Source organism: Eulemur rufifrons, chromosome 6 (genome assembly GCF_041146395.1).
Source record: "Eulemur rufifrons isolate Redbay chromosome 6, OSU_ERuf_1, whole genome shotgun sequence".
NCBI lineage: Eukaryota > Metazoa > Chordata > Mammalia > Primates > Lemuridae > Eulemur > Eulemur rufifrons.
Genome location: NC_090988.1, coordinates 91599037 through 91615864, shown reverse-complemented (window position 1 = coordinate 91615864; position 16828 = coordinate 91599037). Strand labels below are relative to the sequence as shown.

Here is a 16828-nt window from a genome sequence, read left to right as displayed (position 1 = left end):
CTCTGAGAAACTTTCCTTTGGGTTTCTGACCAACAGTGCTTCTCAGGAGTATTTGTGCTCCTTCACTTGGTAGAGAGAAAACCCACTTATCTACAGCTAACCGAGCACTCACACACTCTTTATTCAATTAAGTTTCAGATTTACTCAAAGTTTACTTAGCCAAGGTTATAGAGAATCACAAAGAGCAGATTAGATGCGTGTATCTCGACACAGCTTTTCATGCCCTAAAAGTTCTTAACAGATACCAGCATCTATTGGTGATAACATCTACATTGCATTCTTCAAGCTGCATATGTAAATCCTATTTTTGCTATACCACTGCCTTTTGATACTCAACAAATACATCACTAAATGTTATATCACTTATAGGAAAATATGACTGTTAGCAAGTAAGGAAGTATGGGAAATAGAGCTTCCCAGGGCTTGTCTGAGTTCTACAGGAGATTCCATTGTACACAATGGCACAGCACTTAGACGAAACTTTGATTCATCTACACCTGCCTTCTAGTGGTCCTGGAGGCTTCTATCATCCTCTGAGCTGTCAGGTGGGCTGCACTCCACATTCTACAGGGAGCACCCTGTATGTCATCACCTGAGGCCAGACACTGAACTTCCTGCAGTTGTAAGGTAGTTAGGAAGGCTTAATGTATATTTTAGACCCAATGGAATCACACTGTACTCATCATTTTCAGAGGCCACTCACTTACCTATAATTTGGGGCCTTCCTTGTGGTCTTTCCTGAAGCCTGTGTAGTTCCTGTGATGCTACTGAAAGCTGCTTAATCCTCATTTCAGGATTAGAAGCAGAATATTATAAATAATATAGGAATAGGAAAGTTACTTCCAAGTCTCATTCAATTACTTATTTTGACTAATTCTAACCTCGAAGGATAATTTGGTAAAGGTAGCTCGCAGCCATAAACATGTTGAAAGCAATATGTCAAATAGTCTATCCTTTTCAACCTGCCATTTATACACATTTCTTGTAACCATATTTAAGTTTCAAATGAAGACAGCAGCAAAAGTATGCTTACTTGTCATAGAAAAGAGGATACACAAAGTCTCATAAATCATTTTACCCACCTGAGGTGATTTAGGATTCCTCTAGCTAAGTCACACGGCCCCTGTGATGTCCTATACCTTGTTAAAATTTTGAGATAGAAGTGCAAATATTCTTACCATGTCTTATGTTAGGAAACAGGGGAATAGGAGACAAGGAGAAATATGGGATAACATATTTACAAATACATTCATATAAAAGCAAGGGAAAACATGCTTCATTACTACAGTATAGTAGTCTGCCTTATCCATGGGGGATACAGTCAAAGACTCCAGTGGATTCGTGAAACAGAGGATAGAACCAAGCCCTACATATGCTAAGATTTTTTCCCTAAAACATTCTTATAATAAAGCTTATTTTATAAATTAGGCACAGTAAGAGATTAACAATAACTATTAATAAAATGGAATAATTATAACAACATACTGTAATACAAGTTATCTGAATGTGGCCTCAATATTCCTCAAGGAACTAGGAAGAAAACAATGTAAGCCCAAAGATAGTAGAAAGAAGGAAATAATTTTGATCAGAAGAGAAACAATTAAAATGGACACCAGAAAAATAATAGAAAAGGTCAAAAACACTAAAACTAGGCTTTTGAAAAGATAAAATTGGCAAATTATTTGCTAGACTAAGAAAAAAAGAGAAAACTCAAATAAGATCAGAAATGAGAGTGGAGACATTGCAACTGATAGCACAGAAATGCCAAGGGTCATAACAGATACTATAAACAATTATATGCCATTGAATGGAATAACCTAGACGAAATAGTTAACTACCTCGAAACATAAAATCTACCAAGATTAAATCATGATGAAATAGAAAATCTGAAAAGACAAATAGCATATAAAGGGCTTGACTCAGTAATAAAATATCTGCCATCAAATAAGAGCCTGTGACCTGTTAGCTTCAGGACTAAACTATATCAAACATTTAAAGAAAAACTGATAACAATATTTCTCAAGCACTTTCAGAAAATTAAGGAAAATTACATCCACACTCATATTACAAGACCAACATTACCCTCATGCAAAAGTGACACAATTACATTAAAATAAAAGAAACTTACAGACCAATATTACCAATGCACACGGATGCAACAATCCTCAATAAAACACTAGGAAACCAATACTTAACAGCATATTAAAGGAAGCATTCACCATGAGCAAGTGGAATTTAGCCCTGTTATCCAAGGATCATTCAACAGCCACAAATAAATAAATGTAATACACACTATCAACAGAATGAAGAACAAAAATTAAATTATCAGCTCAGATACAGAAAAGCAATTGAAAAAATTTAATATCATTCCATGACAAAAACTCTTAACACTTAGGCATAGAAGAATTATACCTAAACACAATAAAGGCCATATATTGCAAGCCCATGTTAACATTGTGAAAAGGTGATAACTTTTCATATAATATCAGGAACAAGACAAGAGTGCACAATGTCACTGCTTTTTTTGTTGAGACAGTGTCTCGCTCTGTTACTGTTATACTGGCTAGAGTGCAGTGATATCATCATAGCTCACTGCAACCTCGAACTCCTGGGCTCAAGCAGTCTTCCTGCATCAGCATCCTGAGTAGCTTGGACTATAGGTGAGTGCTACCACGCTCGACTATTTTCTTTTTTAATATTTTTGTAGGTATGGGTTCTCCCCATGTTGCTCAGGCTGGCCTCAAACTTCTGGCCTCAAACAATCCTCACACTTTGTCCTTCCAAAGTGCTAAAGTAACAAGCTTGAGCCACTGTGGCCCTCACCACTTCTTTTCAATATAGTACTGGAATTCCTAGCCAGAGCAGTTAGGCATACACACACACACACACACACACACACACAATAGAAAGAAAGAAAAGTAAAAGAAATAAAAGGGATAAAAGCCATCCAAATCAGAAATGAAGAAATAATAATATTCCTGTTTGCAGACAACACTATCGTACAGAGAGATAACCTGAAAGATTCCCTCAAAAACAGATTTTTTTTTTTAAAAAAAGAACTAATAAATGAATTCAATAAACTTTTAGAATACACCATGAGCATAACACAAATTACCATTTTAATATATTGACAACAAACTATCCCAAACAATGAATCAAGAAATCAGTCACATTTATTATTACCACAGCATCAGAAATCACAACATATTGTGGAATAAATTTAACCAAAAAATGAAATTTCTCTACACTGAAAACAGTTAAACATTGATTAAATAATTGAACGAGACACAAATAAATGAAAAGATATCCCATTTTCATGATTCAGAAGAATTAATATTGTTAAAGTGACCATAATACCAAAAACAATCTTACAGATTCAATTCAAACCCTCTCAAAAATCCAGTGGCATTCTTTAGAGAAATAGAAAAAGAAATTCTAAAATTTATGTAAAGCCACAAAAAGCTTGAATAGCCAAAGCAATCCCCTGCAAAAAAGAACAAAGCTAGAGGCATCACAGTAACACATCTCAAAATTTACGCAAAAAACTTTAGGATGCGGCACATATTGTAAATTAAGGTCACTGTCTGTTTGAGATCACATAGGTCTCCAGTTGTGGCACTCTGCTCCTGTGCAATTACCAAAAGTTCCGCATGTTTTACTGACTCCAGCTGCAGCCCTCTTCTGGGTACCATATCTGTGGTCTCACCTGCGACATGTGCCTGCATTAGCAAGCATTCTCAAACAAATGGGGTGAAGGTTTGCCATTGTCAAATGACAGTTACCACCTGGATTTCATAGTTTTCTTTCATTCTCAGAACCCAAATCTGTAGCAGGTCTTTATATCTTTAGCACTAACAGATTGGAGGAAATTCCACTTTGCTTTCCAATTCTTTTTAGTGTTTGAGTCTATTTCATGCTGAAATTTGAATGTAAAAATGTCTAAACTAGGAAATCCTCCATGTGTTTGAGGTCCTCACGTCTCCTCAGTTTTGGCATTCCAGCCCTATTTAACTGCCAAAAACTTGGGAAAGCACACGTTCTATCTCTCACCCATATTCATAATGAATAAATGACTAAAGAAACATGTGTCATTAGCTGAAAGTTCTGCCTTTTTTGAATTGTACACATGCTATTCCACGTTGATGAGTTTATATGTGTGATGCAAAATCTGACTCCCCAAGTATCATCAGAGTAAGGAGTTGATATGAGAAAGATGAATCTATTGTTTAGCTTGGTAAGGGAAAATACCACCTCCAAAAGCTTTGGCACTCTGTGGAGAAAAGGGAGGGAAGGAACGAATGCATTAAGGATGAGAAGTTTGTTTTAAGGTGGGTCTACCAAAGCAAAAGTTTGATTAAATTAGATAGAGATCAAGATATAACAATCAACGTTGGTGGAAACAGCAAGGCAAGTGTTTTGAGGCAAAGAACTTGAATAATCGAGGGAATAAGATTTCTGTCGATATTTTCCATTGATGAGTCCATGGGTCATATAGGAAATTACTATAATGAGAAGCTAAAGCATGTGCTTAAGCAAGAATCTCCTGGAAAAAATGAAGAGATGCTAATGATAATAGAGGAATTGCAAAGTCATGATGATGTAAACATTAAGGTGTGGTTTTAGTTCTTACTTTCCAGGTTGAGTATAGGGGCAGACACTTTCAGTTCTCAAAGACATTTGTAATTTATCTCTTTCTTCTTTTTCCTTTTTTCCTGTAATACTAGTTCTCAGTGGGAGAAATAAACTACTATGAATTATCACATACTACCTAAAGTGGTAGGCTTATAATTTTTTTTTAAGATTTTTAAAATGGAAATTACTTGGCAATTGAATTATGTATATATTACATCTCTTTCTTATCTCAGTAATTCATACATGGGAGAAATCTGGTCAGTTGATTACAAAGTCCTGTGTGATCTCCTGATATGAGACAACATAACATCAGATGTAGCCAAACAGTATCTGCAGTGCCTTCTCAAATCTAAAACTAACATTATACTTCCTGCATCCCAGCTGATCTGATGTTACGAAGAAAAGTCTCCATATCTAGAGATGTAAAACCTGTATTTTTGTAGACACCTGAATAAGGAGTACAGTTAGCTTATGTCTTAAGAAAAATTCCCTTCCATCCGTCCGTGCCCTTTGTCTCTCTTTGATACTATGTCAGGGAAATTTAGAATCACAGTAGAGTGGTGCAAAGTCCCAAGAATTGAGCAGGGATTGCAAGTTTTTTTCTATAGAGAAACCATTATACTTACTAGAGAGAATGGTCCCTTTTTACACCTATCTTACAGACTTGGACGTCTGCCCACAGATTCTAATAGGTCATTCAATTTTAAGAGTAATCACTTTCCTTTCTGAAGAGTAGGAATAGCAAAAGATAACAGATATTTTCTTGTGGGTAAAATTCTAAATAACTGAATTTTTGGATTTAAATTTGTAAATTTATAAAGAATCATATTCATAAAATTAGTTTTATGGAGTAAATTTTTTTTTTGATTTTTTATTCTTTTTATTGTATAAATTTAAGGTATACAACATGATGTTTTGATATACATATACATAGTGCACTGGTTTCTGTAGTCAAGCAAGTTAACATATGCATCATTTCACATAATTATCTTTTATGTGTGTGTGGCAAGAGTACCTAAAGTTTTAGCAAAAATCTCAAATACAATATCATATTAATAAATATAGTCCTCACGTTGTACACAATTAAATCTCTAAACTTACTCATCTTACATATTTGCAACTTTGTATCTATCCCCATTTCCTCCCCTGTCCCACCCCTAGTAACCACCATTTTATTTTCTATTTCTGTGTATTCAACTTTTTTCCTGTTCTTTTTTTGTTTTTTAATATTCTACATGTAAATGAGATCATGCAGTATTTTTCTTTCTGTGTCTGGCTGGATTCATAAAGCAAACCCTACTAGATCTCAACCAAATGATAAATAACAATACTGTAATAGCTGGAGACTTTAACACCCCACTGACAGTACAGGACAGATCCTCTAAACAGAAAATAAACAAAGACATAATGGACCTAAATAGAATGCTAGAACAAATGGGCATGGCTGACATCTATAGGACATTCTACCCAAAGTCCACAGAATATACATTCTTCTCATCAGCTCACGGGACATTCTCTAAGATTGACCATGTCCTAAGACATAAATCATGTCTTCAAAAATTCAAAAAAATAGAAATTATACCATGCATCTTCTCAGATCACAGCGGAATAAAAGTAACAATGATCACAAACAGAAACCCTCACTCTTACTCAAAGTCATGGAAGCTAAATAACTTTCTCCTGAATAATTATTCTATAAAAGAAGAAATCAAGATGGAAATCAAAAATTTCTTTGAATTAAATGACAATGGAGATACAACTTATCAAAATCTATGGGATGCAGCTAAAGCAGTCCTGAGAGGAAAATTCATATCCATAAATGCCTATATCAAAAAGACAGAAAACATGCAAATAGACAACCTAACGAATAGACTCAAAGAGCTGGAGAAAGAAGAACAGAAAGATCCCAAACCCAGCAGAAGGCGAGAAATTACTAAGATCAAATCAGAACTAAATGAAAAGGACAACAAAGAAACTATAAGGGAAATTAATAAAACAAAAAGTTGGTTCTTTGAAAAGATAAACAAAATAGACACACCCCTGGCTAGACTAACCAAGAACACAAAACTAAAATCTCTAATAACCTCCATTAGGAACATGAAAGGAGAAATCACAACCGACACTACAGAGATACAAGATACCATCTATGAATTCTACAAAAATCTTTATGCACACAAACTGGAGAACATGGAGGAAATGGACAAATTTTTAGAAACACATAGTCTTCCCAGGCTCAACCAGGAAGAAATAGAATACCTGAACAGACCAATATCAAGAACTGAAATCGAAACAGCAATAAAAAACCTTCCCAAAAAGAAAAGCGCTGGTCCAGATGGGTTCACACCTGAATTTTACCATACATACAAAGAAGAACTGGTGCCCATCCTACATAAACTATTCTCCAATATTGAGAAGGATGGAATTCTCCCCAACACGTTCTACCAAGCCAATATAACATTGATACCAAAACCTGGAAAGGATGCAACTAAAATAGAGAACTACAGACCAATTTCCCTCATGAATATAGATGCAAAAATTTTCAATAAAATACTAGCAAATCGAATCCAAGTACTTATCAAAAAAGTAATCCACCATGACCAAGTGGGCTTCATCCCAGAGATGCAGGGGTGGTTCAACATACGTAAATCTATAAATGTAATTCACCACATAAATAGAAGCAAAACCAAAAACCATATGATACTTTCATTAGATGCAGAAAAAGCATTTGACAAAATCCAACACCCTTTTATGATAAAAACGCTTAACAAAATAGGCATTGATGGAACCTACCTAAAAATGATACAAGCCATATATGACAAACCCATAGCCAACATTATGGAGTAAATTTTAAAAATATTTTTCACATTAGTTTATTACCATCATTATCACCTTGAATTTAAAAACAAAAAAGGTAAATTCCCAGTATGGCCATATTATACTAAAATGACAAAGTTTTATTTTTGTTTAAACAATTAACTTTTAGTTCACCAACACTATCTTAAATTGTCCTAAATCATGGAATAAGTTCAATATTGTGTCTATGTAGGTGGAAGGATCACACAGAAACTAAAGAGGAAATATGTATTTAGATTTGAGCACACAATAATGAAAATTTTTTATGACAGTTAGAATTTACACAATAGATTGAAGTCATGGCATTCTTGCCCTAAGAAATAATTAAACTGAGATTGGCTGACCATTTTCTTTGGTATTGATCCAGAAGTGGATCTTTGCATTGGATATAAGTGTTAACAAGATTCCCCTTAGGCATCGTTGATAAACCCGTCTTATGCTGTGAAGAAACTAGAGACTGTAATTGGTAGAGTTAAACTAATTACAACTATTAAATACAGATGTCTTCATAAAACTGTCATGCACAATGTATATCAGAGTAATGAATTTGATGATGAATAATGAGTAATGAATTTGATGTATTTACTTTGGGATGGCCTTGTCATTATCTTGATACTCTTTAGTACAGAAAGCTCCCTCTATTTTGTCAGAAAACACCTGCTGTTACTAGTTCTACAGAAGCCTCCACTGGGACCCTCCTCAATGCTACAGAAATAATTTAACAATTTATAGTACTAGTAATAAAACCTAACAGTTTTGAGCTAACATGGTTTTTGATATAATTTACATGACAATAGTTACATTTTTAAATATTTGAACTATTTGCAAAGAACTTCCGCAATAAAATGGGTCTTTTGTACAATTCCAAGTGTTATTAAAAACAATCCAAATATTATTGAGAATAAAAATCATCTCTTCAAATTAACACAAAAGTATTGTCATTAAAATTACCAATGTGCTCTTAGAAAAAATATTCACATTGGCAATAACCCTATTAACTATTCCCAGGAGAGGAGTCTCTTGGAAATTAGTGTGTTTGGAATCCTTTAATCACCAGGTCCCCAATGACATAACAATGCATGTAAAATTCCTTGATTTTATTGGTGAAATTATTCATCCAAGCAATTAGATACTGTTCCTTCTTTGGTAAGTACCTTCTGCAATTATTAGACTGGCTGTAATGGTGCCAGAAAAAAAGAAATCAACTTCTGCAGTCTGAGAGTAAGAACCACTGATTTGTGTTCAAATGGTTCCAAAAGCTCAGTACTGTGCTCGCAAGGTAATCCTTCCTGAGTCACTCTTTCTAATACAGCTTCTGCAAGGATCTGAAACATCTTTTGTTTAAATAAACTTTTTGTTACAGATGAGAGAGTTGAAGCATGACTGCTTGCCTGATAATTTGAATTAATTTATTTTCTAAGCTAAGATTCTTTTGTTATATTGTTGAGAAGATTCTAGTGAATTATAGCATTTTGAATAGATATTTTCTTAATTCCCTTTTAAAATAGAATCCACTGTTCACTGTATTTTGCTACATCTACTCTCCTGCCTCTTCTGTCCCCTTTAACATTTCACTAACTAGAATGCAGTGAATTTAGATTATTAGAAGGGAAGATCCATGTTAATTTCCCAATAGTGCACATACTGATTTTTTTACGGAAATATGTGAGACATCTCTTCCTCCCTTCAGCAAGTCTAGGAATCTCAGCCTGTCGGACAACGGACAACTAATACCGTGACTTGTTCTCATGAGCTTTGACTTCAAACAAACCTAAATTTGAATCAGACCAGCTAACTACCAGTTGTATAACATTGGAATATTACCCTAAACATCAATATTCTCACCCAAATAATAGAGTTAATATTATAAGAATCTGGCTTATAGAGATCCAATGTGTGATAAGGCTTTGGAGTCAGGACCTGTGGTTCCAATCCTGTTTTCATCATTTCCTAATTCTCAAATTCTAGTTTCCCTCATCTGTGAGAAAAAGTGATGATAGAAACCACATGGTAATTGTGTTAGTTGTTTTGGTGACAATTAAATGAGTTATAGGTAAAGTGTTAAAAATATTGCTTTATACAGGATAAGCACTATTAAATAAAACCTATTGTTAATAAAATTTTGACACTGAACTCTAGCCATAAGCTAAGAATAAGAGTGAGCAGTATATAATTTGGTGCTAGTTTTTGCTGTTTACCTACTATATGTCAGTGTCTCTAAAGAATGACACATGGACAGATAAATGGGAGAGAATGGTAGAGAGAGAGAGAGATTTTCTTAATTTAATCCATACAGAAACTCACTATGAGATATTTGTTGTCATTGTTGCAGTAAAGATTAAGATAATTTACATTAAATTATACAAGGTCAATATGAGATTCTAAATAAATTCTTTAACTTGAAGGCAATAACTTATATTTACCAAATACCTTGAATATTTTCAAAACAGGCATAACAAGAATAAATTAACCACTGTCCTGCTGTATTGATGCATCCCATTTATACTATTTGAGGCATTAACATAAGACAGCACTTTGAGACAGTGATTAACCCTTCTGATTATCAATAGGTTTCTTTGTGCCTATGTCATAGGGTGGTGTTATTGATTAAATAAGATAAATAAATGATGCCCTCAGCACTTTCATAACATTGTCATAGCATTTATTACATAAATGAGGGAGTGACTCAGAAATACTTTTAATTCCCTTCCTGAACCTCTCAATATGAACCATGGGTATTGGATACTTTGTTTGTTTGTTTGTTTTACATGTTCCTTGTACTGCAAAGCCAATTAAAAATTCCTTATTCTTTTAGAAATATTTTGAGAGCCCTGAAGTAGTGTTTTGCAGAATTCTCAGACTTTACACACTGTATCAAACTAGCATAAAAATAAATGCAGCTATTTTTTGTTTGCTTATAACATCTAATCAATGATGATTACATATAGAATAATTTTATGTAATTACAAGTTAACTTATAACTAAATATTTTGCTTACTGTACTCGTTCAGTCCACTGATGTTCATTGAACATTTTCTAGGCGACAAGGATTGGGATAGTTGCCAGAAGGATAGAAACAAATAGCTAACTATTTTTTTCAGCATGGTTTAGATATAAATAGAATTTATGGAATTAACTTAAGCTCTTTCCTGTCAAAAATGCACTCACAGCTGATATTTGCTGACATGTGGTTTCATTTCACTAAAGCATATGTTTCATATTGAAATAAATATCTAGCTAGTATATTTTATTATACCACTTAATTCAATATGTCAAGAGATATAGCGTAGTAGCATATCTGTCAAATCCTGGGCAGAAAAAAGCAAATTGTTCAAAAATTCTCCTTTTCAGGAACAATCTACAAGTCAATTTATTTTTAACAATATGCATATTTTTCTTATTAATACGATCACCAGCTTATCCATTAATTGATTACTTCCTTAAATATTCTGGGGCAGCTATTCTGTTATATTTGGAGTACAAAAAGCCAAGCAAATCAGATATGATTTCTGTACACAGGAAGCCAATTGTCCAATAGAAGATGTAGTCATTAATCAAGTAAAGGAAATAAAATTTGCAGCCATGATATAGGATGCTAAATTCTGAAATACAGCACTCAGAGTTTATACTTGAAAGAAGTTTGAGGTTCCTTTCTTTATTTGAATACCTATTTGTTTTTAAAAAACAGTGCCATGGCCTTCTGATTGTATCTACTTATTTTTTTTTTCTTTTTCCATCAATATAACCTTTCAGGATGTTAGAATTCTCATAAAAGGAAACAACACAGAAGATGGAATTTACAGAAGGAAACTACACCTTGGTGACTGAGTTTATTTTATTAGGGTTTCCGACTCGCCCCGAACTGCAAATTGTCCTATTCTTCGTGTTTCTGACATTGTATGGTATAATCCTGATTGGGAACATTGGGTTGATGCTGTTGATCAGGACTGATCCTCACCTTCAAACCCCCATGTACTTCTTCCTTAGCAACCTGTCCTTCGTAGACCTCTGTTACTCCTCAGTCATTGTTCCCAAAATGCTGGTCAATTTCCTCTCAGAGAACAAATCTATTTCCTATTATGGCTGTGCCCTACAGTTTTATTTTGCCTGTACTTTTGCAGATACAGAATCCTTTATCTTGGCTGCCATGGCCTATGATCGCTATGCCGCCATCTGTAACCCTTTACTGTATACAGTTGTGATGTCTCGGGGCATCTGCATACGGCTGATCGTCCTGTCATATATTGGTGGCAACATGAGTTCCCTGGTTCACACCTCCTTTGCCTTTATTCTGAAATACTGTGACAAAAATGTGATTAATCATTTTTTCTGTGACCTCCCTCCCCTGCTTAAACTCTCCTGCACAGACACATCCATTAATGAGTGGCTCCTCTCCACCTATGGCAGCTCCGTGGAAATTATCTGCTTCATTATCATCATCATCTCCTACTTTTTCATTCTCCTCTCAGTCTTAAAGATCCGCTCCACCAGCGGCAGGAAGAAAACGTTCTCTACCTGCGCCTCTCACCTGACTTCCGTGGCCATCTATCAGGGGACGCTTCTCTTCGTTTACTCGAGGCCCAGCTACCTGTATACTCCCAATGCTGACAAAGTTATCTCCATTTTCTACACTGTCATCATTCCAGTGCTGAATCCATTGATTTATAGTCTGAGAAATAAAGATGTGAAAGACGCAGCTAAGAAAGCTCTAAGATCAAAGGTAGGTTCCTCGTGACCTAACATTGCAAGATTCATCTAATTTCACAATGATAAGCTCTAACTGTAGACTTGGAACAACTTTATGAGTACACACACAACCTCTTACAGTAGAGATTTTATCGAACACCTCTTTTTGATACCACCACATGAATTTCATAATCCCAGAACATCAGTGAACATTAAAAAGTTTCAAACAATGCTGATGCATACTAATCATACGGGTAGTCAATGATTACTGACTTGGGATTTATGCTATAATAGTGTCATGCCATCCTAAAGGATATAGTAAAAACCTCAGAAAAGTGTGCATGTGCGTACGTGTGTGTGTGTGTGTGTGTGTGTGTGTATGACAGCTCATTTACTAGATTACTGGATACTGGATAAGAGAAGCAGCCAGATTGCGTTGGTGTATATGTGCTAGGTCTATATCTGGCTAGTAAGGGAATAAAGAATCCAGAAATAAATACGTGTATCTATGATCAACTGTCTTTGAAAAAGGTGACAAGAACACAAAATGGGGAAAGTCTATTCAATCAATCTTTTAAGACAACTGTAATATCTACATGCAGAATAATGAAAATTAGACCCTTATCTCACATTATATATAAAAATCCACTCAAAAGGTGTTAAATGTTTCTGTAACTGTAAAATGTAAAAGAAACACAGAAATAAATCTTTTGACATTGGTCTTGGCAAATATATATTTTGGCTATTACCTCAAATGCACAGAAAACAAAAGGAAAAATAGAGAAATGGCATTTTATAGAACTAAGAAGCTTCTTCTGCACAATAAATGAAAAAATTAATGGTTTTAAGATATTAATACAACCTACAGAATGGGAGAAAATATTCTGAAACTATACATTTGATATGGGGTTAATATTCAAAATACATAAGGAACGCAAATAACTCAATGGAAAGAAATCAAATAACCTCATTAAAAAATGGGAAAAAGCTATTTGAGGATATAATGGAGGAAAATTTCCCAGGCTTTGCTAAAAATCTAGATATCCAGGTACAAGAAGCTCAAAGGACTCCTGGGAGATTCATTGCAAACAGGAAGACACCAAGACACACAGTCATCAGCCTGGCCAAAATAACCACCAAAGAGGTCCTCCTATGAGCTGTAAGGTAAAAGAAGCAGGTAACCTTCAAAGGAAAACCCATCCAAATAGCAGTAGACTTCTCAACTGAGATCTTACAATCAAGAAGAGACTGGGGTCCCATTCTCACTCTTTAAAGTTTCTATTAACACAAATGACTATAGCATTATTATTCATAACAGCTAAAAATAGAAATAAACCAAATGTCAATCAACTGGTGAATGGATTATCAAAATACATTCCATACAGAAAATGACATATTATTCTACCATGAAAAAGAAGGTCCTATTTATTTATTTGTGTTGTTGCTGTGATTGCCTTGGGGTCGTCTTCACAAATGCTTTGCCTAGGCCGATAAGAGTTGTTTCAACATTTTCTCCTAGAATTCTTATAGTTTCCTGCCTTAGCTTCAAGTCTATTATCCATCATGAATTAATTTTTGTGAATGGTGAAAGGTTTGGATTCTGTTTCAGTCTTCTACATGTGGCTATCCAATTTTCTCAACACCATTTATTCACTAGAGATTGTTTACCTCAGTGTATGTTTTTGTCTGTTTTATCAAAGATCAGATGGCAATATGAGGATGGATTCATATCTGAGTTCTCTGTTCTGATCCTAGATCTATATCTCTGCTTTCATGCCAATACCATGCCGTTTTGGCTACTATAGCTTTGAAGTATAGCTTGAGGTATGATAAAGTGATGCTTCTTGATTTATTCTTATTACATAAGTTTGTATTAGCTACCGGAGGTCTTTTCTGGTTCCATATGAAGCACAGAACTAGTTTTTCTAGATGTATGAAAACTAACATTGGTATTTTACTGGGGAATGCATTAAATCTGTAAATCACTTTGAGTAGTATAGGCATTTTATCAATGTTGATTCTGCCAATCCATGAGCATGATAGGTTTTCCATCAGTTTACATTCTCCACAATTTCTTTCCTCAGTGTTTCATAGCTCCCCTATAGAGGTCATTCACCACCTTAGTTAAAAATAAATAAATGGGATGTAATCAAATTAGAAAGCTTCTGCACAGCCAAGGATGCAATCAATAGAACACATAGACAACCTACAGAATAGGAGAAAATATTCACATGCTATACATTCAGTAAAGGGCTGATATCCAGAATCTACAAAGAACTCAAGCAAATCAACAAGAAAACGTCAAACAACCCCATCAAAAAGTGGGCAAAAGACATGAACAGAAACTTTTCAAAAGAAGATACACTGATGGCCAACAAACGCATGAAAAAAATGCTCAACATCTCTAATCATCAGGGAAATGCAAATAAAAACCACAATGAGATATCACCTAACTCCAATGAGAATGGCTTTATCAAAAAGGCCCAAAATGAACAGATGTTGGTGAGGATGCATAGAGAAAGGTACACTTATACACTGTTGGTGGGACTGCAAACTAGTATAACCTCTATGGAAAGTAGTATGGAGATATCTTAAAGAACTAAAAGTAGATCTACCATTTGATTCAGCAATCCCACTACTAGGTATTTACTCAAAGGAAAAAAAAAAACACATTTTATAAAAAAGACACTTGCACTTAAATGTTTATAGCAGCACAATTCACAATTGAAAAGATGTAGAAACAACCCAAGTGTCCATGAATACATGAGTGGATTAATAAAATATGGTATATGTGTACCATGGAACACTACTCAGTCATAAAAAAAATGGTGATCTAGTATCTTCTTTTTTCTTTTTTTTTTTCCCTTAGCATTAATGTCATAAAAAAGTATCTTTTTAACAACATGGATAGAATTGGAGACCATTCTTCTTAGTGAAGTAGTGCAAGAATGGGAAAACAAAAATCACATGTACTCAATATTAAATTGGAACTAACTGATCAACACTTATGTGCACATAGGAAGTAAAACTCAAGGGAAATCAAGTAGGTGGGAGGGGGGAAGAGGGGGTGGGTAAATTCACACCTAACGGGTATAATGTACAGTAACTGGGTGAAGGGCACACTTATAACTTTGACTCAAACTGTACAAAAGCAAAATATATAACCAAAAAGTGTGTACTTGAAAAATATTCTGAAATTTTAAAAAAAAGGTGGATATCATGACACATGATTTGCAGGAGCCCTCACACCATTAAGCTGAACTTATTTAACTGGCCTTCTATTCAGTATTTTGACTTTAAGAAACACTTCATAAAAATGGATAGCTAACTTTAGTAGTCATCTCAGAAATAACATACTCTACATAATAGTTAAAATTAAAATGACAGTCAGCATTAGGTATTGGTGATGACGTGAAACAACCAGAGGACTCACACACTGAATAGTATGACAGTGGCAGTGTGGATTGCATACTGCTTTGGAAAACTGTGTGAGGATATTTACTAAATCTACAGAAACAGACACAGAGACACACACACAGACACACATATTTCTAACTCCTGTGTTTGTACACAAGATAAATGATTATGTATCTTTACCAAAAGACCTGTACAAGAATGTTTACTATAACATTATTGGTAATAGTAAAAGGGAAAAGAAATCAATTGCCTATCAACATTAGAGTAGATAAATAAATGATATATTTGTACCAAGGAATACTATACAACTATGAGAATGAATGTACTACAACCACATGCAACAACTTAGATGGACTGCACAAATGTTGTTGAGTAACATAGTATATACTGTAGGCATCCTCTTATGTATGGTTCAAAAATATGAAACTAATCTATCGTGGTGAACATCAAGAAAGTAATTACCTCTGGGGAGCAAGAGAGTAGTGACTGAGGAGGGAATATGAAGAAGGCTTTGGGGGTTTCTGGTAATGTTCTGTTTCTTGGTCTGGGTCCTGTTTAAAGGAACGTTTTTATTTTTTTGAAAACTTACCTGGTTGTATAATTATTATTTATGTATTCTCTATATGTACATCAAAAGGTTTTCTAAAAGCAAAGTCTGTTTACCATTCGATTGTAAGAAGTTTCAAAATTTTATTGTAATTTTCATTTTGAGTAATCCTTGTATACAATTGAGTTCAGTGTATTTTTGTGAAATAAATGGTGTGTTTTCATAGAATACTTCAGTGACTATTCCTTTTGTTATTAAAATTATTTATTTAATAAAACAAAGACGTTTTATTCAACCCATAAGCACTTTTAGTATTTTTTCCTGCAAAAAGGAAGCTTAGTGAGTCTTATTCTCCTTGGGACCAGTACCACACACTGAGCTTATTCATAATGGTCCATGATTAAGGGTCAGACAACAATTTTCTGAAGGAAGGAGCTAATAAGCAGATAGTTGCCTACACAGTATTATGTTTAGGGGTGCCTAGGATACCAGGCAAGATGTTTAGATACAGATTCATTATTTTTCTCATTTGCTTACCTCTGATGCCTTAAATTACAACTAAGTCATTTTCTTCCATGATATAAGAATGCCATCTTCAATTAAATACAAATCCCTTAAGGAACCTAATTATTCAACTTTTAATAATAATGTAACCACTGAAGCTCAGGTTTTAACGGAAAGAGTTGAAGGGAA

General features: G+C 34.4%; 1 protein-coding gene across 1 annotated transcript; it reads left to right on the top strand.

Moving 5' to 3' along the window:
- Positions 1–11275: 11275 nt before the first annotated feature.
- On the top strand, positions 11276–12220 carry LOC138384460 (olfactory receptor 5I1-like). The gene has a single exon (XM_069469966.1). The coding sequence runs from the start codon at positions 11276–11278 to the stop codon at positions 12218–12220; it is 945 nt and encodes a 314-aa protein (XP_069326067.1).
- The last annotated feature ends 4608 nt before the right edge of the window (positions 12221–16828 follow it).

What these genes read in the sequence shown, in the direction of transcription:
- LOC138384460 (XM_069469966.1), top strand. Translation starts at nt 11,276, where the DNA reads ATGGAATTTACAGAAGGAAACTACACCTTGGTGACTGAGTTTATTTTA.